General features: G+C 37.4%; 2 protein-coding genes across 7 annotated transcripts in view; both read left to right on the top strand.

Moving 5' to 3' along the window:
- mus81 (MUS81 structure-specific endonuclease subunit) overlaps positions 1-22,978 on the top strand; it is a 121,606-nt gene that overhangs the window by 85,644 nt on the left and 12,984 nt on the right. The window lies entirely within an intron of this gene.
- The window catches only part of chd3 (chromodomain helicase DNA binding protein 3), a gene marked incomplete at its 5' end in the record, with an annotated part of 45,852 nt that overhangs the window by 12,850 nt on the left and 10,024 nt on the right, over positions 1-22,978 (top strand). For 3 of the 6 annotated variants that reach the window (XM_083541143.1, XM_083541141.1, XM_083541139.1), the window contains 21 exons: positions 916-1,057; positions 1,818-1,949; positions 2,138-2,255; positions 2,616-2,740; positions 2,984-3,215; positions 3,334-3,503; positions 3,669-3,846; positions 4,614-4,700; positions 4,845-4,930; positions 6,184-6,317; positions 6,489-6,633; positions 7,282-7,447; positions 9,684-9,832; positions 9,965-10,199; positions 12,363-12,506; positions 12,607-12,735; positions 13,698-13,806; positions 13,969-14,101; positions 15,532-15,727; positions 18,260-18,423; positions 18,517-18,640. In XM_083541143.1, the coding sequence (XP_083397269.1) occupies positions 916-1,057; positions 1,818-1,949; positions 2,138-2,255; positions 2,616-2,740; positions 2,984-3,215; positions 3,334-3,503; positions 3,669-3,846; positions 4,614-4,700; positions 4,845-4,930; positions 6,184-6,317; positions 6,489-6,633; positions 7,282-7,447; positions 9,684-9,832; positions 9,965-10,199; positions 12,363-12,506; positions 12,607-12,735; positions 13,698-13,806; positions 13,969-14,101; positions 15,532-15,727; positions 18,260-18,423; positions 18,517-18,640 (3,098 nt within the window). Of the gene's footprint in view, positions 1-915; positions 1,058-1,817; positions 1,950-2,137; positions 2,256-2,615; positions 2,741-2,983; positions 3,216-3,333; positions 3,504-3,668; positions 3,847-4,613; positions 4,701-4,844; positions 4,931-6,183; positions 6,318-6,488; positions 6,634-7,281; positions 7,448-9,683; positions 9,833-9,964; positions 10,200-12,359; positions 12,507-12,606; positions 12,736-13,697; positions 13,807-13,968; positions 14,102-15,531; positions 15,728-18,259; positions 18,424-18,516; positions 18,641-22,978 lie in introns of all 6 variants that reach the window. The other 3 variants (XM_083541142.1, XM_083541140.1, XM_083541138.1) reach the window with 1 other exon arrangement.

The following is a 22,978-nucleotide window of genomic DNA, read 5'->3' as shown; positions in this document are numbered from 1 at the left end:
AAAAAAACTGCGACTGAAACAATCGTGGGAAATTGGCACAGGCCGAAGTGGTCATTTAAAAAAAAAAAAAAGTAAATAATATGGAAATAAAATAAACATTAAAAAGTTTTTAGTCTTCTAGCGCAGCCAAATACCAAATGTTCCACAGCTGAGTACTGGTACGTGAAATAGAGTTCAAAAAGTGACTAAGCAATAAAAGCTCAATAGAACAAAATTGGCCATTTTCTTTGCGTAGGAGGGGGTGGCATATTTTCTCCTCTGTCAATTAGAGCAGTCTGAAACTTATTTATATGGAAGACAATAGTGAGAACTTTACTCGCTTCTTCAGCTGACTTGTGATGTAACATAAGCTGTAGTTTGATAGTATATTATAGTATATCATATTATCATGCTATTATATTATTATAGTGATATGCACAGAACATCCACAGACTTGGCAGCACTTGAATGTTTTTTAGCTGCCTCAGACAACCTGTGCACAAACGATAAGCAAGAACGTCTACTCTTTGGGCATGTGAAAAAAATGTGATGGGAAACTTGTAACCGACATGTAACAAAATTCCACACTGATATGACTGATTTGCTGACATGATGTTTTTAATCGCAGCTTAAAACTGTTGACTTGCTTGATATGATTTGGCCAGTTTGAGAATGATAAAAGCTTGGTGCAATTTGAGCCATATTTTATTCTTGCGTAAGAGACAGGCATTTTAAATGATAACCCCTGCTTATACTTAGAGTATCATTTGACTTTTTGCACATTTGATTTCAGCTTTTGTCTGTACTGTAGGAAAACCAAAAGCAAATAGGAGGAAAAACAGCAAGTAAATTGATTGATGCAGAAGTTAAAGCAAGCAAAAATGAATTAGCTGCTTTGGTGCTGATTTTAATTTCTCTCTGTGTGTTGCTAAAAAGAAAATACTACAAGTTCATCCTGACACGAAACTTTGAGGCATTGAACTCGAAGGGAGGAGGGAACCAGGTTTCTCTGCTCAACATCATGATGGACCTGAAAAAATGCTGCAACCACCCCTACCTCTTTCCTGTCGCATCCATGGTGAGACATGCATTATTCTAATGATCCCCACTTAGACACATGCATACATTAATTTCTAACACTTTCCAGCTGCCTCCACAATGTGAGATATATACACACACACACACGAACACACACAGGTTGATCAGTATTGCTTTGTAAACACAAGATCCAGAGTTCAGATTACAGCACTCTGTCAGCGTGTGTTCACAACTTCCGGTGGTGTGTTTTTTTTCTTTTGGCTATTGTACTTTAATATTCAGAACTAGTAAAAAGAAGAAAAGAACCTAATGCTCTACTGTTAGGCACCCGCTTTTGTTTTCTTATAGACAACCATAAGTTTTCATTGCTTGAATTTTTTTTCTTTCAGTTGGATAAAAGTGATTGGCAAATAATGAACTTAAATATATTCTTTTGTCTTGAATATTTCTGTAAAAATAGTGAGCACAGCGAAGTGCTGCCATCTTGTGGGTGAAATTGATACTGCACTATTAACTGTTTGAATTAGATTGGATTAGATTAGATTAGATTAGATTAGATTTAATTGTCATTGTGCAAGGTACATATACAGAGCCAATGAAATGCAGTTAGCATCAAACCAGAAGTGCATAAGTGGCCTATTTACAATAAATAGCAGTAAGATAAATGACACTTTTTTCAAATTTTTTTAAGATGGCAAAGATGTGTACTTTAAGTTTTTGGTTGGAATAATATGGAAAAAGCACATTATAAATGCTCTGTGTGTGTGTGTGTGTGTGTGTGTGTGTGTGTGTGTGTGTAGGAGGCTCCAAAGGCACCAAGTGGGTCATATGAGGGGGTCAGCCTCACAAAATCTTCTGGGAAACTGATGCTGCTGCAGAAGATGCTGAGAAAACTGAAAGAGCAGGGTCATCGTGTGCTTGTGTTCTCTCAGGTAAGCACTGATGTGATTTTTATAATGTACTTTAAGTACATTATAGTACTGATGTGATTTTTATAATGTACGACTTAATATATAAATATAAAATAGCTTACCACACATACACAGTAATGTGCACAGAGCATCACAATGCAGTACTGAATATGAATCTTCTCACATAATAATGGCCATGTTCACATTAGATGACTAAGATGCTGGATTTGCTAGAGGATTTCCTGGACTATGAAGGTTATAAGTATGAGCGTATTGACGGGGCAATCACTGGAGCACTGCGACAGGAGGCCATAGACAGATTCAATGGTGAGAAACCACAATCCCAGTCTAGGCAAAGAAAAAAGGTTAGATTCGCATCATGAACCCTGCATAAACCCTGTGGGTATTATTTAAAACTATACTATTTTTAAATGTATGTTGACACATCTTGGATTTCACTTTAATATCTTACATACATTTTAAAAGCCTTTATAAACTACTTTAAATAAAAGTTTACTCTTGTATATATAATTATTATATAATATAAATATCATTATTTAAGTTTAAATGCAATTTCTTGCATTTTTCTTTATAATTTCTTCTCCTTACCATAACCCACTCATACTACATGTCAGATTTGGTAGAAAATAAAATGTAATATTTGTTATTTATCTTTCTTAATTTCAGCTCCTGGAGCACTTCAGTTCTGTTTCCTTTTGTCTACAAGGGCAGGGGGATTGGGAATCAATCTGGCAACTGCAGACACTGTCATTATCTTTGATTCTGACTGGAACCCTCACAATGATATTCAGGTACATGTAAACACACCCATACTGGCAAGAAGAGACAGATTAGCATGGCATGTTTTAGTGAAAATGTATGAACTTATAATGCTTTTGTCATTTACAGAGATGTTATTTCTAAAATGTCTGAATTATGTGCTGTTTGTAGATCATGTATGACAGCACTGACAACAAATCATACCATGCTTAAAAAAACAAAAACAATTTATTTACTTTTCTGTCATTTTCTCTACATGATTCTTTGTCTCTTAGGCCTTCAGTCGGGCTCATAGAATTGGTCAGGCAAATAAGGTGATGATCTATCGGTTTGTGACCCGTGCGTCTGTTGAGGAACGGATTACCCAGGTAGCCAAGCGTAAGATGATGCTGACCCACCTGGTGGTGCGACCAGGGCTGGGCTCCAAAGCTGGCTCTATGTCAAAGCAGGAGCTAGACGACATCCTGAAGTTTGGCACAGAGGAGCTGTTTAAGGACGAAACTGAAGGTGAGAGTTTAAAGGAGGGATACATATGAAAGGGTAAAAGGTTAATGGAATAAACTTGTGATTAAGATTGAAGGAAAGATTTTGAGATGCACAAAATTGCTTTTGTATTTGTGTCCAGCTGGAGACAATAAGGATGACGACAGCAGCGTGATTCACTATGATAACGCTGCCATTGAACGTCTGCTGGACCGGAGTCAGGATGACACTGATGACACGGACATGCAAAACATGAACGAGTACCTTAGCTCCTTCAAAGTAGCCCAGTACACAGTCCGAGAGGACGACAAGGTGAGAGAGGTGAAGAAATGAAAGGAATGGTGAAGAAACACCAAAAAGAAATTAAGTAGCAGATTAGAATGAAAAGTTATGATAAATTATACCAGGATCTTACTATCTATACCTTTTTTTATGTTATCATATTATATATGTTTGCATATGGATATCTTTTGGCAGATTGAGGAGATTGAGAGAGAGATCATTAAGCAAGAGGAGAATGTAGACCCAGATTACTGGGAGAAACTTCTCCGGCACCATTATGAGCAGCAGCAGGAGGATCTGGCTCGGAACCTGGGCAAGGGCAAGAGAGTTCGCAAACAGGTCAACTACAATGATGCTGCACAGGAGGATCAAGGTACATTTGGCAAATTGGAATACACACAACAGTGTACAATCGACCAATGCCATGCACTCAAGTTTTTTCAAACCTTGCTATCCACCAGTACCTCAGCCAAGTGTTTAAAATGTTAGTTATGCAGGAAACTTATCAAGTAGTATTTCGCTGTTTTTATTTTACTTCAATTTAACACAGTTTATATGCCCTTCAAATGCATACTTAATTCTTGTACTCAGCTTCTCCCAAGAACATTTCCTTAGGCCCAAGACTGCCAAAATTGGCAAAAGCTGGCTTAATGATTTCACTCTCCATTTTTTAGAAGGTTGACAACTTGACAATAAGTAAGTTTAAGTAAAGCTTGTTGTTGGTCCAGTAATCTGTTTGTATATGAGTCATTTTGATTTCTTTTTTTTTTTTCAAATTGTGTTGTATATTTTTTTTAGCTATACTTTATATTTGTCTTTTTACAAATACATTTAGAATGCACAGAAACACGAGTTATCAGTATTGAAAAAAAAAAAATATTTGATTAATAAACTTTGTCATCTATAAAAAGTTATTTAGAGCTTAATGGAAATGTGAGTAGGAAAAAAAAAAAGCTTTTCGTGTAATTGAGTAAAGGTAACATTTTTCAAATGATGGAAATGGAATAACTCTGAATCCAGTCTCCTGTATTGAACTGGTAGCTGTATGAAGCGAGAGCAGACACAGTATTAGGTGTGTATATGTAAATGTGTGGGTGCTGTTCTGTGTTAGTCTGCTGACCCTGCTGTCTGCGGTTACAGAGTGGCATGCTGATATCTCAGACAACCAGTCTGAATACTCTGTGGGATCTGAGGAGGAGGATGAGGACTTTGATGAAAGGCCAGAAGGTGAGTAAAAAAAGCATGTGCACAGACTCGCACAAAAGGAGTGAACAGAAAGAGGCTTTGATGTTATTAGCAAAGGTCCTTGCAGCGTGTGCTGTTGATATTACAAATAAACAGACATTTGGCAGCCATCTCTTCCTTTGGCAGGTCGAAGGCAGTCTCGAAGGCAGATCAGAAACGAAAAGGATAAACCACTGCCTCCTCTGTTGGCTCGAGTGGGAGGCAACCTTGAGGTAAAAGTGTCTAGTCTTTCAAACGCATTGGTTGCAGCTGTTGTGTCGAGTTCCTGGCCTGCCACTGAAGGGCCTTTGTGTATAATTATTCATGATTACACAACTCTACAATCAGCTTCAGTTAACACCAGATTGTAATTATGTATTGCACATTTTTGACTGTGATCACTTGATGAGTTGTATGAACCAGTGTACACAACAACTCTGGCTTTGTGCCCTTCAAAACATGACCAGATGACAGATCAGTGCCAGTGTGTATTAAGCCGCTTAGAGTAAAATCTTGTTCTCAAGAAATTTGCTCCAACAGTTTTGGCCAAGAATGAGAGCAATGTACCAAAATCTTTTAGGCTTACACTTGAATGAGCAGGTATTGATGGGGGTTTGTTCGTGGTACAGAAATCTGGCTGCACTAAACAAAAAAGTACCGGTAGGTGTGTCCACAATGTTACACACTCATTAATGAAATTGATAAAGCAGTGTTCATAAAGACATTCGTGGCTGCACATTATTTCTTTATCCTAACTAGGTTCAGGTAAGTTTAGATCAGGTTGACCCCAGATCAACTCTGTATGCTGTTCTGCCTGCTTGCACTAATTCTTGCTTGCACTAGGGTCTGAATATGCATTAGAAGGGAAATAGTCTAAATCTCAGTCACAGCTTTTTAAGTAAATAATACATTTATGGCCTTTGGCAGACACTCTTATCCAGAGAAATGTACAATTGTTTCATTTTATGCACTTAGAAGTTAAGGTTAAGGGCTACTGAAGATACTGGGATTTGAAAGTATGACCTTTTAAACCAGAAGTTGCTACTTGCTAGAGAGACTGCATGCAATTTTCTCTCATCCAAAGAGCACAGCAAATCTTGCTCTTTTGATTTCTGGCTACAGATGGCTATGGCATATTTGTGATTCCCAGACAAAAGAGTGACCAAAACTGGTATAATTGTGCTTTGATGGTTAGTCAGCTTACACTATGGAAATGTCATGTGGTTTATGAATTTACTGTGTTGCATCTGTTATAATTCATACGTAGGATTTCCTCCCAGGATAAATTCCTCTTGAAAGATTTTGTCTGAGAACTTACATAATGCACCCCTGTAACTCCAGTTTCTGAAAGTAATCCAATTATCTTTAATTTTATACATCCTTATCCTTTAGTGAGACTTTAATTGCATTAAATTTACCCCATGTTTGGTTAATGAATATAAAACTTGTTTAGCAGTAAGTGTGTGTGTTTGTGTATGTGTTACAGGTATTGGGCTTTAACACGCGACAGAGAAAAGCCTTCCTAAACGCGGTGATGAGATGGGGTATGCCTTCTCAGGATGCTTTCTCCTGCCAGTGGCTGGTCCGTGACCTGCGTGGCAAAAGTGAGAAAGAGTTCAAGTAAGAAACATTGATGACTCGAAGACACTGTGAATAAAAACACAATGAAACGACTTGAAGTTGAATAATTACATGTGAGTAATTGCTCTGAGTAATTTCTCTCTCTCTCTCTCTCTCTCTCTCTCTCTCTCTCTCTCTCTCTCTCTCTTTCTCTTTTTTCTATCTTTGCAGAGCATATGTTTCTCTCTTCATGAGGCACTTGTGTGAGCCGGTAGCTGATGGTTCAGAGACATTTGCTGATGGCGTGCCGAGAGAAGGTCTGTGCAGGCAACCTGTTCTGACTCGCATTGGAGTCATGAGCCTGGTGAAAAAAAAGGTCTGAGAATTCAGTGTTTTATTTGAAAGAATGACATATAGATCCATTAAAGAAAGTAATGTCTGGCTAATCTTTTTATGGAATTGCAGTGCAAGGTTTCAGACTTTCTGTTTTGGAAGTTTGCAAGATTTCAGACTTTAGATGCTTCATAGATCATAGATATTACTTTTTTTGTAGCACTGCACAGTTAATCATATTGCTTGTTTGGATGCATAGATTAATTGATGGAGTGAGTTTAAAAAAATACTCAAGTGATGTTATTAAGGATCTGACTTACACTTTGTGTACAATGTACATTCTGAATGTACAGTACAAATGAAATCTTATTCTCTATTGATTAAAATGCTAAGATTTGGTAATTATGATAAATAACCATGGTTTCAATGTTAAGCAAAACACTTATTATTTTAGTCATTGCTGTGCAGTGCATAGACAACAGTAGTTATTATTAGGGTTAACGGTGTTTATCTCTTTTAGTTAAACAGCTGTTTTTTTTTTCCTTTGCTTTCATACTTCTTTGAAATAATAATAATCATTAAAAATGAAATATGTGGAAAACAAAGCAGGGAAACAGTTGAGATGTCTAGCCAAATAATGGAATTTCCAGAAATGTTAAAGGCAGGGTTCTTCCTGTGCTGGTGTGTGCAGGTTCAGGAATTTGAACACATTAATGGAAAATGGAGTATGCCTGAACTGAAGCCTGAAATCACTGGGGACTCCAAGAAATCCTCAAGAGCTTCCTCACCTGCCATCAAAACCGCTACACCCACTCCAGATCAAAGCTGCAACAACACACCCTGCACCTCAAAGCCAGGTACACGCACGCGCACACACACACACACACACACACACACACACACACACACACACACACACACTCACACACACACACAAGTAACATGTTCCTGTGTAGTGTTTACAGACAATACATGCACATCCATACAGCATACCATCCTTTTTACTTTTTACTCCCACTTATTACATTTTTACACAAATATATGTACTTTCTACTTCTTACATTTTTAAATCAGGCTCGTTACTTTAGCTTTAATCTATTTCGTGACATGTCAATATTTTTACTTCTCACTGCGCACCGTTTTCAGTCCATTAACCAAATACTTGTCATTGCGCGGCTTTTCTAATCTACCACTGGTGTATCATTTCCTGGTTATCACACACCACAGATGTAGGCTAGTTTACGAAACTCACAATGAGCAAAGCAGAAGGCAACAAAAAGTATAGCTGACGTGGATGAGACCGAGGGAGTCAGCGATGTAAACATGACTGAGAAAAGAGACATTCCTGATCATCATCATCTTTTCTCTGCTTCTATATGGTGGGTGTTCAGCCTGGATACATTCATTAGGTAACAAAAAGTGGAAATTTGTTTTCTATTAATATTTTAATTGGTGCTGTCAAAATTAACGTGTTAATAAGGCATTAAGGCAAATTCTTTTTAATATCACTAATTTTATTAATATGCAATTAACGCATTTCTCTTTGACCATTAAAAAAATATATTAATAAATAAATATAAAAGAGTCTAAATTAAAACCTTCAACGCAACACACGTTTATTTACAACATCTTTTCTCTACTTGGATATAAAAATAAATAAATAAACTCCTCAGATAATTTTTATTCAGTTAACATTTGTTTTACTGATGCGCCATGTTTTAAATCAGCACTAAAATTCGCCATAATGCACACAATGAACCCTCTGGGGGTCGACAAACAGCGGTTTTGTGGCTATTCTTCTTATAATGCTGAAACAAACTTCAAATACATCAATCGAAACTGTAAAGGGTCTACTTTTATTTGTATACACTCATAATAACCCTGTGATTTTGTAAAATAAAGAAAACAGACAGGGGAAACTCTCTGCCATCTCTGTCTCTGTCATCTTTCTTCACAGACACAAAAATAAAACAGCCTGAATCTCAGTAAATATTTGCATCACAGACATAATAAATATATGAATAGAAACCAATTGAAGAGGTGCATTTTTCCAGTATCACCTCATAAACTGTCCGTGTGGAAACATAGCAAAAGTTCAGTTTGGTGTCCTAATGATTTACATAATTTAAAACACCATAATTACTTTAACACATATTAGAATATTAAGAATATTTTGTCTTCATGCTCTATGTTGAGTTTGGTTTCACTAATAATAAACATACATTTGCATAAAGCATCAATATTTGTCCGTGCCCATGTTGATTAGAGAATAAAAACATTGGAAAATATTAATTAAAGGTACATTTAGAACAGATAAAAATGTATGATTAAGTTGATATTAATCTTGAGTAAACATATGACAATCATGCGATTAATTGTGATGAAATATTTGAATCTATTGACAGCAATAATTAGTGAGGTCCAGTTACCAGCGTGACACTACAACAGGTAGTAGTAATGGCTACTTTTTACTTATGCACATGTCAGAGCCCAAACTTCTTTACTTTAACTTTAGAATTTTCAAATTTAGTCAGTACTTCACCTTTTACCAGAGTCTTTTTTAACATGAGTATCTGTACTTCTACTTAGATGAAGGATGTGTGTACTTTTGCCATCTCTGATACCATCACACACAAAGTATCTACAGATTCACATGGAAATGTGAATTCATCAACAATATGCTGTTATGTTCAAACCTAAATAGGATGCGATCATGTTAGTCCACCAGAGGGTAGCGTGTGACTATAGTGAGCAAATCGGAAAAAGAACCTGAACTCTTAATGCTATTAATTTGTGAGTTGATTTGTCCAGACTGTTCTTACTGATGATGTATGGTTACATTGCAGCGAATTACAGAAATTCTTTAATATTTCGCTTTTACAGTTTGGACAGCTGGATAGCCTGTGCACTTTTCTTATTATTAGAAAGGCCATTATGCTGAACATGATTACCAGATGATCTTTTGTAAAGCAGTGAATTATATACTTTGCCATTAAAAGAGCGCATATGCACAAACATAAACACAATGAGAATGCACACAAAAGTAGACACTTGACAAGACTCATGACAAGATGCTGGTTTGTGACTTTATAGCCACACCCTCTCCACCTGAGAAACCAGAAAAGATTGGAAAGGAGGGAGAGCGAGAAGAGGGAGAGGGCCTGAATGATGCAGAGAAAGAGAAGGAGAAGGGGAGAGAGGGGAAAGAAGAAGAAAACACAGAGAGTACAGAATCCAAAGAGGTAAGTGTGTAGGAGTGTGAGTAAGTATAGGAGTAAAGGGCTGGTTGCACTTGTGGTTTTGTGTGTCTGTGCATGTATGTGAATTTAGCGGAATTTGGCAGACTGAAAATTTTTCTCTTTCTGTCTTTAAAGGAGACTGAAAAAGATACCACACTCAGTGAAAAGCCTGAGCCACCTGAAGGGTTTACAGGAGCAAGTGCTGGAGACTCCAAGTCAAAAGAAGTTTCTGACACCATTCCACCCTCACCAAAGTCAAAGTGTGGGAAAGAGAAGGGTGGAGAGGAGAGCCCTAATAAGGATACTGGCTGTGAAAAAGTGAAGGAAGAATCCTTATCAGAGCTTCCTGCAATCAAAGAGGAAAAGCAAGGTAGAGTTTTCAATGTGCATTAAAACCACACTAAAATTTGTAAATGAAAGTAAACAAATTATTTGAGACGAGCAGTGTCTCGAAATAAAAAATACATTGGTCTTAAATCCCACACTGAGTTTATTGTTAACTTTGACATCACAAACCACTTTGCCAACATCTAGCCATCACAATACAAACTGAACAAATTGACTCATTCTTATCATCACATCAGCTAAAGTTAGTTCTCAGAACTGTTCTCAGAACTGCGCTCAATGACGACAACACGCTCGCACAGAAATAGTTTTAAAAGGACCCTTATCCATAAAAACAAAGCAAAATTCTATGCTCACACTGTTTTGATCTATTCGTGAACTGAAAGAACTGTGACAGTTGTTGAGTTCATTTTGGATTATCTTTTTAATTTAAAAGCCGTTTAACAGCATTTGCATCTTCTCACAGTACAAAAGCGCTTTGCTGATGAAAGGATACCTTAGGAATGAAGCGATTTCAATGTATTGAATATAAAATTCAAAAGATACTCAAGTAAATTAAACGTAAACAAGTCCAATTACTGAATTTTTCGGACTATACGCCGCTACCTTTTTCCCACGTTTTGAACCCCGCGGTTTAAACAACGAAGCGGCTAATTAATGGATTTTTCCTGAGTTTTTCCCTGTTTCACAAACTTCCAGCCAAAAAACTGAACCCCATAACATTAGACCAATGAAATTTCCGAACGGAAACGAAAAAACGCACCTTACCTGTGTGATAAACTCCCCAGAGAAATACAGTGGTACCCTGACCTACGAGTTTAATTCGTTCAGTGGACGAGCTCGTATCTCAATTTGCTCGCACATCAAATCAGTTTTCCATATTGAAAATATTTAAAATGGCATTTATCCGTTCCAACCCTCAAAATTACACCCCGTTTTTATGTTTCATGTTATTAAATTGGAAAATACTTTTCTAAAAACCAAATCTTATATAAAAACATAATAGAAAGAATATGTAAAGATGTGATAAGGTTTTATTCAGTGTATTTTAATTGGAGATGAGACGACTTGAGCTAACGAAAACGCCGGTGGGGTGTGTGTGAGTGTGTGTGTGTGTGGAGGGGGGGTAGAGGCGATAAGCGGAGGCAGAGGGAAAACTCGTTTTTTACTATCACTCCTGTACACTACGTATCCCTAAACTTTAAAATGTTTACTTTTTCTTCTTTGCTTATCTTAATATTCGTCACAATCTTCGCTTTCTGGCTTCGCTTCGCCATCTAGCAGCGGCGTCTCGAGCTCGTACCTCAATGTTTTGCCCGCGTAACAAAGCAAAAAAATTGACAGAGTGACCGCTCGTACCTCGGAAAACTCGTACATTAATGCACTCGTAGGTCAATGTACCACTGTAGGTCAAGGTACCACTGTGGAGGAAGACAGTGAACAATGACTTTCTTGGTTGGCTACCGTTTAGATACAAGCCGTTGTAACGCGTTGAGTCTGGGTGAAGGGAGAGCTCGCTAACTCCAGTTGCAACAGAAACCATATAAGCACAGACAGGTTTTCAAAACTCGTGCTTTTTTATTTTTCTTTGCAACAGCGTTATGGGTTAGTCAAAGAAACTTAGAAATGAGCATCAGAAAATAAAAAGGACATAATCCTCGGTCTCCACACACGCAGTAATACTTGAAGTATGCAGTGCCGGTCTTTTCCCAAAATACCGCTATGATCCTAATAGAAGTGCAACATATTTCACCCGTTACACCGTGTGTAATGTGTCTTTCATTAAAGCCTGTGTAAAGTACATCAGTGTAGACAGGCTTATAGACAGGTGCGGCTTATTTATGTTAAAAAATAAATAAATTTGTCAAATTCATTGGGTGCGGCTTATAGTCCGGAAATTACGGTATGTCATAATTGTAGCTGACTTCCCAACTCTTTAAAGCTTTAAAGTATGTTTAATAATTTGTGAGAATACTCTTTCAAAAATCTTAACGTTAATTGAATCTCAAAAACTGCTTGAGTTTTTTCTTTAGAAGTAAGCAGCTTTTTTTTTTACTGTTTTTAATACGGGTAAACATGTTAAAATGATCTATAGTAAATATTAAACAGAATATTCCTTTATGTAATCTGATTGGATGCTAAACCTGTCCAGTACAGTTAGATGTCATTTTAATTGTTATCCCAGCAGCAGAGAAAGGGGAGAAGAGTGAAAAAGGAGGAACAGGTGAAAAAGTAACGGAAGAGAAAGAAAAGAGCGAGCACATTCCTGTTGCTACAGAAACAGCGGAAAAGAAGGAGAAAACAGAAGGCCAAGTGCAGGATGTGAAGAACGGTGATTACTACGAGTTCTGGCTCTTATCATAACCATTTTTATCCTCCCTTATTATAAAACAGTCATTGATACTGCATTCTGTTCTTTTTTCTATCTTCAGATGAGGGCAAGATTGAAAAGGATGCCGGGAAAGAGGTCAAAGGGCAAAAGGAGGAGACGGCCAGGGGGAACGGCAAACCAGCCGAGCGTCCACGGTTCATGTTCAACATTGCAGATGGAGGATTTACAGGTAGAAGCGAGAGCTTACTGCACACATTTATCATCCATTGCTCCTAGTTTTAAATCTACAACAGCAGTGCAAATCTTGTTAACACAAAAGTGTGGCAGGTTTGACTGCTTGGACCAACGGTTGTATACACAAGTAGGACTTGTACAGATAAGACATTTTGTAAATATTTTTATAGACGTGAAACTCTGCTGTGACTTTTACCCAAACGGTCTATGCAGGCACACTGTTAAGACTCCATTCTCTGTTGGTTAGGATTAACACAAAGATGAGTTTGAGAACCTGAGCCCAGTGTGAGCTTTTTATACACAGTGCCCCAGTGCTGGCAAAATATTTGACACTGATTTATTGTCAATACAGTTCGGAGCAGAGCTGTGTATATCCTGACAAAATAAGCATAGGCAGATTTGTAAGGAGGGAATGTTTATCAGTGGCTTCACTGAAAAGAAATCAGCAGTAATATGCAGCTGTGCTTCACTTTGGAATTATTTTTACAGTATCTCATTGTAACTTTCTACTGGTTCAACGCTGGAAGAAAGAGAGACAGGCAAAAGTTCACTAAGCAGAGTTTTCTTTAATTTCTTTCGATTTCACGCCGGCGCTTTCCTTTCCAGTACTCACGCCGGGGCTCACCCTTGCACTCGCGGTTTGGGACGCCTTTTCATCTTGACGACCCGTCTCACCCGCGGATCGGCACGCTTTCACTTTCTAGAGCCGCCCGGCCGGCACGTCTTTCTCCGTTTGGCGACCCTTCCGCTATTCTCTGCTTGGTGGCTCTCTCCCAGAGGATGGTGTCTCGCTCCCCTTTATTGGCGTCGCCAGACTGAAACAGAGCGCACTGATTAGTCTCATCAGCTGCAGGTGTTTCTTACCGCTCGTTCCGTCCGGCTCCGCCCTCCACTCGCTCACCGCTGGCACACTCGTATATATTTTTTTTCATTGTTTGTCTATTTGCCTCTTTGTAGAATTGCACACACTGTGGCAGAACGAGGAGCGAGCAGCAATCTCATCTGGGAAGATGAATGAGATCTGGCATCGGCGGCACGACTTCTGGCTTCTGGCTGGCATCGTACTGTATCCTTACATATAATCATTCTATCCTGAAGTCATTAATGCAAGAAAATCAGTTCTTTCACTATATAAATTAGTCTACGTTTAGTTAAATGTTGTTTTCAACGTCAGGCTAAACGATGTAGTCATGAAGAGGTCACATGTTAAACCCTTAACCCATAAAAGTCATGGTTATGCCAGATGGCAGGACATTCAGAACGACCCCCAGTTTGCCATCGTCAATGAGCCATTCAAGTCCCAAGCCAACAAGGGCAACTTCCTGGAGATGAAGAACAAGTTCTTGGCCAGGAGGTTTAAGGTGAACATAAGTGCTAGTGTTCATCAGAATTTGTCAGTCAACATTCTGTCATTACAATATGCTGAACGCTGTGTTAAGCAAGTTATTTTGGTAAAATCTTTGATGTGTCATCATGACTCTCCAAAACCACAAACATAAAAAAGGGTGAGAAATTCCACTGAAAGACTACATAAAGTGTTGTAATAAGGCTCATGCATGACCAGAATCAGATTGGCATAGATACAAATCTTTGAAATTGTATATAATAGCATTATCTCAAAATATATTTCCTGTAATGTGAGGTGTTCGAAGAAACACTTGAATCCAGAATCTTTGAAAAAAAATGCTGGGATGAATTCTGTTGACCAAATTAAAAAAGATTTTTATTCAAGCACCAACTATGATAGGACAACTGGTTAATAGTTTTCTAGAATAGTATGCAAATATGTGATTTGAAAAATAGTGACTCAAAAACCTTTTATTAACATTCGGACAGAACTATACTCATAGTCAAAGTGATTTATTTTTTTTTTATTCTAAAATAAATAAAATAGACAAAACAAAAAGAAGATATTATTTCTCTCATTCTCTCATGGCCCAGAAATGGCTCAGAAAAAGTTTTACATTATTTTCATGCTCAAGAAACTCTTCAATTTCCCTCATGCCGGTGTTTTCATCCATTGCCATTAATATGTGAAATATTTATTCATATTATAAGGGTGATCAGCCTGAATAACGTTGTATTTATTTATTGTGACTATTCTTTTAAAAATGAAAATGACCCTAAAACTCTAAACCGCATTTACTCTAACAGTAGTTATTCTTTAAACATATTTGGTTTATTTCAGGATTTCATTAATTCATTATTAAAAAAGTGTGATGACAGGCACACGCAACATGCTGACACAAACTGTTGTGCAACACAACCTCTCTTTTTTTCTCGTGTTTTGCTCCATTACATGTTTCATATCCCGTTCTCTACATCCTCATTCTTTCTTTCCTCGTGGCCTTTCTCTCTGTCTCTTCCTTGCTTGTATAATTTAAAATGCCACGGCAAGTGATATCCTTGCAGCTATTGCATGATGTACGTAATGTATCTGCTTAAGTTTCCTTATAAATCTCACTTAAAGAGAATTTGGTACATTTCAATTCTTCTCCTCCAGGAAGTCCACCTATATTTCCTTCAATCCCACTTTTCTCCCTCTTAGCTCCATGTGTATAAATGAATCTTTTTGTCTTTATTTTGTTCGACTGCCATGTCTCTGCCTTGTGTTTCTCTGTTTTTATTGTTACTAGAATTATTACCCATTTACCTCTTGTTCCCCCCCCCCACTAATTCTGCTTTTTAGAATTGAATGCTTTGTTCATTTACCGAACTCTGTCTTTCTGTGTGCTTTCTCCTCTCTTTTTTTTTTTTGTTTTCTTTTTTCTTCTTTTTTTCGTTTTCTCAGCTGTTAGAGCAGGCACTGGTGATTGAGGAACAGCTGCGTCGGGCAGCATACCTTAACATGACGCAGGACCCTACTCACCCGGCCATGGCCCTGAATGCACGCTTCGCTGAGGTGGAGTGTCTGGCAGAATCACACCAACACCTCAGCAAAGAGTCGCTCGCAGGAAACAAACCTGCCAATGCCGTCCTACACAAGGGTGAGAAGATTTTGCATGTGTGTCTAACATCTGTACAACACAGATGTGATTTGTAAACATATACTTAAAACTCAGTCAGCAATTTAGCACAGATCTTTTGTGTGTGTGTGTTTATAAGTGGCTACGCTTGGACAACATCCACAAAAACACTGCTTCTGGAAGAAAGCCATATTTCACAACATCCCTAAGACATGAGAACACACACATCCACAAAAGGCATTTTCGGCTAAAAATATTCTGAGAACCAGCTCTGTTTGCTATCTTAATCGACAAAGACAAACAAGTCAATTATGGCTCTTGTTTCGTTTGGCCCATCACTTTTACTCCCGCCGCTTTTTGCTGGAAAAAGCTGTAGAAATGCTTATCTGATTTGATAATCGGTATGTAACAAGTTTCAGCTATCATGCGGAATCTGAGCAATGGGGATGAAGTTAAACCCACTGTAAACCTTTCAAATAATGAGAAGTTGCAATTCCAGAGCTATATAAATGGAGTGGCCAGAAGGTGGCCAAGGCCATTTTAGGAGGTTCATATTACCAAAAATAACTCACAAAACCAGATGAAACCCTATTCCATTTCTTGGAAGAAACATTTTTATATGACATTGAATAATAGGGTAAAACAGAAACAGCTTCTTGCACACACATTATATAAATGATTGGAAGCTCATTGCATTTAAATCGGGTTTCTATAATACACACCTGCACACCCCTTAAAACTGGCCACAGCCTTTACATGAAAAAAATCTAATGCATTTTTTTTAATCGAGAAGCAAACGAAAAACAATAGAGATATTTCTACATGACATGCTGTCAAATGGAACAGTAGGTCTAGACTTGAAGTTTGACTGCATTTCCTGTTTAATAACAAATACAGTGAGCCCTCTGATCAGTGAAAATATAAAAAATACAAAAGGAACTAGGTAACGAGGTGTTGTACATCAACAGTTAATTTGTGTATGTAATAAAACACAAAGTAAGAATTTGTTAAATTTTTTAGGCAACATTATTTTTTTTTTATACTGTAGTAGTGTATGTTTTAGGATTTGTATCGATTGTGCATTTTGTATGTTTTTAGTTCCTATTTTCCTTATTTGCACAATATTGTAATGTTTTTTCATGGTGGTTTCTGAAGTCAAAAATGAAATATTCAAGAATGTTCTAACTTGCTGAAATGGAAAATCAGATGTTCCATGTTTTTCATGTATGAATCGTCAACTTTTCTTATGCTGAGGTTAATAATATGTGATGTGTTTTCAGAGACAGTCCTTCAAATGTTTCTGCCTAAGTATAGTTTTAAATTATCCAGTTAGTTAACATAAGTGAAAAAAGATTTTTGATCCTTCCACAATATTTGAAATATTTTTAATATTATATCAGGTTAGATTATTTTTGCTAACTGCTAATCTGTGACAATATATGAATGATTTCACATTCTGACTTCTACAGTGTGTGTGTGTATATATATATATATATATATGGACTCAAAATATGTATCCACACTGTTTATCTGGGATCTCAAAGGGTCCCAAACTCAAGGCTGATCCTATTCTCATATAAAGATTCAATGATAAGCCAGCACTTTCATCAAAGACACACAAGCAAAAGTAAATTGTGCTTTCTACATAAACATGTGGCCATTAAAGGTTTCTTTACATGTAAATTATTTAAGTGAGCTTAATTAGAGACAAGTAGGTAATGTTGGGACGCCTTGTCCACCTTTTCCTGTTAGAGAAGTTGTAGCTCAGACATTAAGGTGACCTTCTGATCAAAAGAAGTTCAAATCCCAGCACCACCAAGCTACCACTCCTGGGCCCTTTTATAAGGCCCTTAACCCTCAACTTCTCAGTTATATAAATGAGATGAGAGTTATAAGTGAGAGATTTCTCTAACTTGTTCTGGATAAACATGCCTAACATAGCCTGCTTAGTAGTGTTATAGCAGTTAAAGTTTATGTTTGTTTGTTTTTTTTTTGTTTTTTTTTAGAAAACAACTGATGTGTATTGAAAGTGTACTTTCTAAAAAACACAGCATGGGTTGAGTATCACTGTTTAATTACAAGCTCAAATCTTCATTACTAATGAGCTTCCTTCTGCTGTCAGAATTCTTGATCACTGCAGGAAGGTGTTCAATGTAATTATAAAAAACATATAGAGTTTTAAAGTGAATCAAATAATAGACTTTCTGTTTAGCCTAACATTTTAAATAAAACTATGCATTGAATATTTTGGATTCCCAACATTTCAGTAACTCCCTTTTATAATGTAGGTATTTTCAATTTAATATGCCAAAGATTTAAAAATGTTTGCTCACTTTTTTGTGGATGGTTTGAACACTACAGATTTGTCCCTAGTAATTGCTGCTGTAATTACAAACTACATGATGCTTCTACTAACCTTTCAACACAAGTGGTCCTGTTTGGGTCCTCAGTAACAGAGGAACAGAGTCAGTTATTAAAAGCTCTATACACATAGACACACCTTTCCGCACTTTTCTGAATAACATGTTGGACAACTGCCATGTTTGATTGCAGTTCTAAACCAACTGGAGGAGCTTCTTAGCGATATGAAAGCTGATGTAACACGACTTCCGGCAACACTGTCTAGAGTCCCACCAATCGCAGCACGCCTGCAGATGTCCGAGAGGAGTATTCTCAGCAGATTGGCCAGCAAGGGCAATGAGACACACACCCCACCGGTAAATGCTCAAACAATTGCACCATGAACACACCTAACTTCACCCAGCATTTTATAAAGGAAACTGTTTAAATATGGTTTTGCTTCTGTCCAGCCAATCCCACCTGGACCATATGCAACTCCACAGAACTACGGCCCCCCTTTTACCCCAGCTCCACCGGCCATGGCTCTGGCTGTGGCCAACTACAGCCAGATGCCTCCAGGCTCATTCATATCAGGTGAGCACTGCTGTTCCATTCATACAAAAGTCTCCTCTAAAATCCATGTTAAAAGATTGACCAGAGGCTTTAATCATAGGCCTTATATAGTTGGTCAAAGCTGGAGTTTGTTCTTTAAGCCTAGCCTTCTGTAAGTCTACAAGAAAGAGTGTCAAAAAGAACCACTTTAAATAATAAACTGGTAAATAGCAAAGATAGTAAAACTTAAATATGATATCTTTGGAAAAGCTGTCTTAGTTTTTTATGTGATCTTTTTGTTTTAAATGATGTTCTACAGACTTAAATGTAGAAGTAAAAAAAAAAAATGTCCACAATATTTTCTATCGTATCAGTAAAGTCCCTGATTGTTCAGTAAGCGATGTTTTATTGTTACAGTGAACAGTTTGTTTAATTTGATTAAATTTAAAGGATGATTTCACTACTTTAAGGAAATGTTAGTGAACTGGTATTTTGCTGCACTCATGCACTTAGAATTGTGTTGTGTTTGTGGTGTCTATAAAGATTTGATTGGAGAAAAACATTGAATATACACAGAAGCACACACACTCATGCATTAGTTTTATGTATTCTGGAAGCTTGTTGCAAAAAGTATTATTTATACTTCAACGGTATGTTGTCACTTACCTTGACAATGAGTTTATTATTGGTTAAGAATGCAAATAATAATTTCATAAAACAAATAAAGTCTAGGATGCAGGAGCACAAAGCAATAGTGTGTGCATGAATGGCTTATAACCTTAAAATATCTGTTTTAACACTGCCAAAGTGTCTGGCAAGTGATTCGTGATTTATTTATTTATTTATTTATTTTTTTTTTTTTTTTTTTTTTTTATGATTACAAAACAATCCCCATTGTCCCCATTTTGGTTTCACCAGTGCTGAAAGAATTCTTGTGTTCCTCACCACATCTCTCCATCTGCATTTCACTTTCTGTTCCATATTTTATTTATTTTATTTTATTTATTTATTTTTATATACAAGAACAAATGCTGCTTTTGTCATTATTGATATAACTTCTTCCAGATCAGTTTTTTACTAGTTACAAATGGACTAATAACAGTAGAACTTGCATATTTGCAATTTTTTAAAGCAGTGTCTCCTAATGTAGACCTCATGTCTTGTAGTGTAGAGAATACTATAGTTTGCAATAACCAGGGTTTTAAATAAACGCATCCCAAACCTCCAAATTGTGGAAAAAATCAACGTGGTGGGTAATTCTGTCAAATATTTAGCCAATTTGGCATTTTACTTATGCTTTATAAATTATGTTCACTCACTTTGCTGGGTAAGTTCCTGTAAACCATACCTGGGCAAATTTTGCACAGATGCTCAACTCTGTAGTCAGCATGATATATTAAATACAGCCTCTGTAACATCTAAGCATATTTGGCTTACTTGAACATCACTGGCTTACTTGAACCCATCACTACACAATAAATTACACCACGCTGGTTAATTTGCATTGAAGCAATAGCAAGAAACAATAAAAAAAATATTTTTATATATATATATATATATATATATATACAGTGGGTACGGAAAGTATTCAGACCCCCTTAAATTTTTCACTATTTTTTATTTTGCAGCCATTTGCTAAAATCATTTAAGTTCATTTCTTTTCCTCATGAATGTACACACAGCACCCTATATTGGCAGAAAAACACAGAATTGTTGACACTGTTGCAGATTTATTAAAAAAGAAAAACTGAAATATCACATGGTCCTAAGTATTCAGACCCTTTGCTCAGTATTTAGTAGAAGCCCCCTTTTGCTCTAATACAGCCAGGAGTCTTTTTGGGAAAGATGCAACAAGTCTTTCACACCTGGATTTGGGGATCCTCTGCCATTCCTCCTTGCAGGTCCTCTCCAGTTCTGTCAGGTTGGACGGTAAACGTTGGCGGACAGCCATTTTTAGGTCTTTTCAGAGATGCTCAATTGGGTTTAAGTCATTGCTCTGGCTGGGCCATTCAAGAACAGTCACAGAGTTGTTGTGAAGCCACTCCATCGTTATTTTAGCTGTGTGCTTAGGGTCATTGTCTTGTTGGAAGGTAAACCTTCGGCCCAGTCTGAGGTCCAAAGCACTCTGGAGAAGGTTTTCGTCCAGGATATCCCTGTGCTTGGCCGCATTCATCTTTCCCTTGATTGCAACCAGTCGTTCTGTCCCTGCAGCTGAAAAACGCCCCCACAGCATGATGCTGCCACCACCATGCTTCACTGTTGAGACTGTACTGAACAGGTGATGAGCAGTGCCTGGTTTTCTCCACACATACCGCTTAGAATTAAGGCTAAAAAGTTCTATCTTGGTCTCATCCGACCAGAGAATCTTATTTCTCACCATCTTGGAGAACTCCATGCGGGTTTTCATGTGTCCTGCACTGAGGCGAGGCTTCCGTCGGGCCACTCTGCTATAAAGCCCCACTGGTGAAGGGCTGCAGTGATGGTTGACTTTCTACAACTTTCTCCCATCTCCCGACTGCATCTCTGGAGCTCAGCCACAGTGATCTTCGGGTTCTTCTTTACCTCTCTCACCAAGGCTCTTCTCCCCCGATAGCTCAGTTTGGCCGGTCGGCCAGCTCTAGGAATGGTTCTGGTCGTCCCAAACGTCTTCCATTTGAGGATTATGGAGGCCACTGTGCTCTTAGGAACCTTAAGTGCAGCAGAAATTTTTTTGGAACCTTGGCCAGATCTGTGCCTTGCCACAATTCTGTCTCTGAGCTCTTCAGGCAGTTCCTTTGACCTTAATGATTCTCATTTGCTCTGACATGCATTGTGATCTGTAAGGTCTTATATAAACAGGTGTGTGGCTTTCCTAATCAAGTCCAATCAGTATAATCAAAAATTTCTGGACTCAAATGAAGGTGTAGAACCATCTCAAGGATGATCAGAAGAAATGGAGAGCACCTGAGTTAAATATATGAGTGTCACAGCAAAGGGTCTGAATACTTAGGACCATGTGATATTTCAGTTTTTCTTTTTTAATAAATCTGCAAAAAGGTCAACAATTCTGTGTTTTTCTGTCAGTATGGGGTGCTATGTGTACATTCATGAGGAAGAAGAATGAACTTAAATGATTTTAGCAAATGGCTGCAATATAACAAAGAGTGAAAAATTTAAGTGGGTCTGAATACTTTCCGTACCCACTGTATATATATATACACTTCCCTGAGGTAATTAACGACAATGTAAAAAGGAACAAATGAAAATCCCCCCAAACAACTAAGAAGCACAAGATAAGAAAATGTGTTTCTAAGTTTTATTGTCAAGTGGCAGGCTGGATTCTTTTAATTAATTTTTTTATTAGAAGAAGTCCTGAATGGCCAGTAACTAAAAGAATAGTAGCTATCGCTGGCTGATGAGTGAAAAGTCAATTTTAAACCCTGACTTTAACTGAATAGTATAACGTGAAAAAGATTTTTTTATTATGTGAACCTTGGTAATGAAAGCCTTATATGTTTCTATGACTTAATGTAGAACGTCTGAGATGGTTTCCTTTTGGAAGCACTCCTGTGAACTTGTTGCTTGATGAGAACAAATAATAAAGTTGTAACCTTGACCTCAAATGTCCTCTTCTATTTCACACTTTCCTCTGGATATTCCTGTCAACCCTAGTCACCCAGGTGGCTTGGCAGTTCTACACTCAGTTGTAGAACAATGATTACACACATAACCTTCTGTTTTACTTCCTTTTATTATGGAATTTTAAGGCAAGTGGAGACTATGTATCATTGAGCAGGTGCTGATACCATGTCTTTTCTACAAGGCGAGGAAAATGACTCAAGTGTTGACACTGCTTTTTTTATTGAGGATGACAAATTTCTCAAGGTGCTGATATTGTACCCTCTATCCAAAGGCCTAACCTGTTTTTAGAAGATTAAGCCACTTTTATGGTGCTCAAAATGCATAGAAAAAGCAAACTCATCAAAAACATCACTTTCATGCACCGAGAGCCTCAGGGCTGACCTGGGCATATTCGTCTTTGTAGGAGATTTGATGATTTGTTGATGTTACCTAAATCTAAAATCAGGCCATTTGTTGATCCAAACTACTAGTTTTTGGAACAGTCTGCCTACTATGGGTAAAAGAATATGCACTGTTGCTCTTTATGATGACTTGTTGTGAAAGTCTCCTTTATCTTTACAAATGAGAGGAACAACTGAGAAGAAATGCATAGTTCAATCAGCCCTATTCAGATTCATTGACACAAGGTGATGATTTACAGCATTTCTCTAACTGCAGTAGTAGTGTTATCTACGTGATTCGACTGCACATTTGGGGCAAACTGTGCAAATTAATCGAACCATTCAATAAACAAACAAATAGTTTGTAACTGATGGCAGA

The sequence above is a fragment of the Silurus aristotelis genome (assembly GCF_946808225.1).
Source record: "Silurus aristotelis genome assembly, chromosome: 5".
Taxonomy (NCBI): domain Eukaryota; kingdom Metazoa; phylum Chordata; class Actinopteri; order Siluriformes; family Siluridae; genus Silurus; species Silurus aristotelis.
Note: the sequence above shows the minus strand (reverse complement) of the source record. Positions and strands in the feature narration are given on the sequence as shown.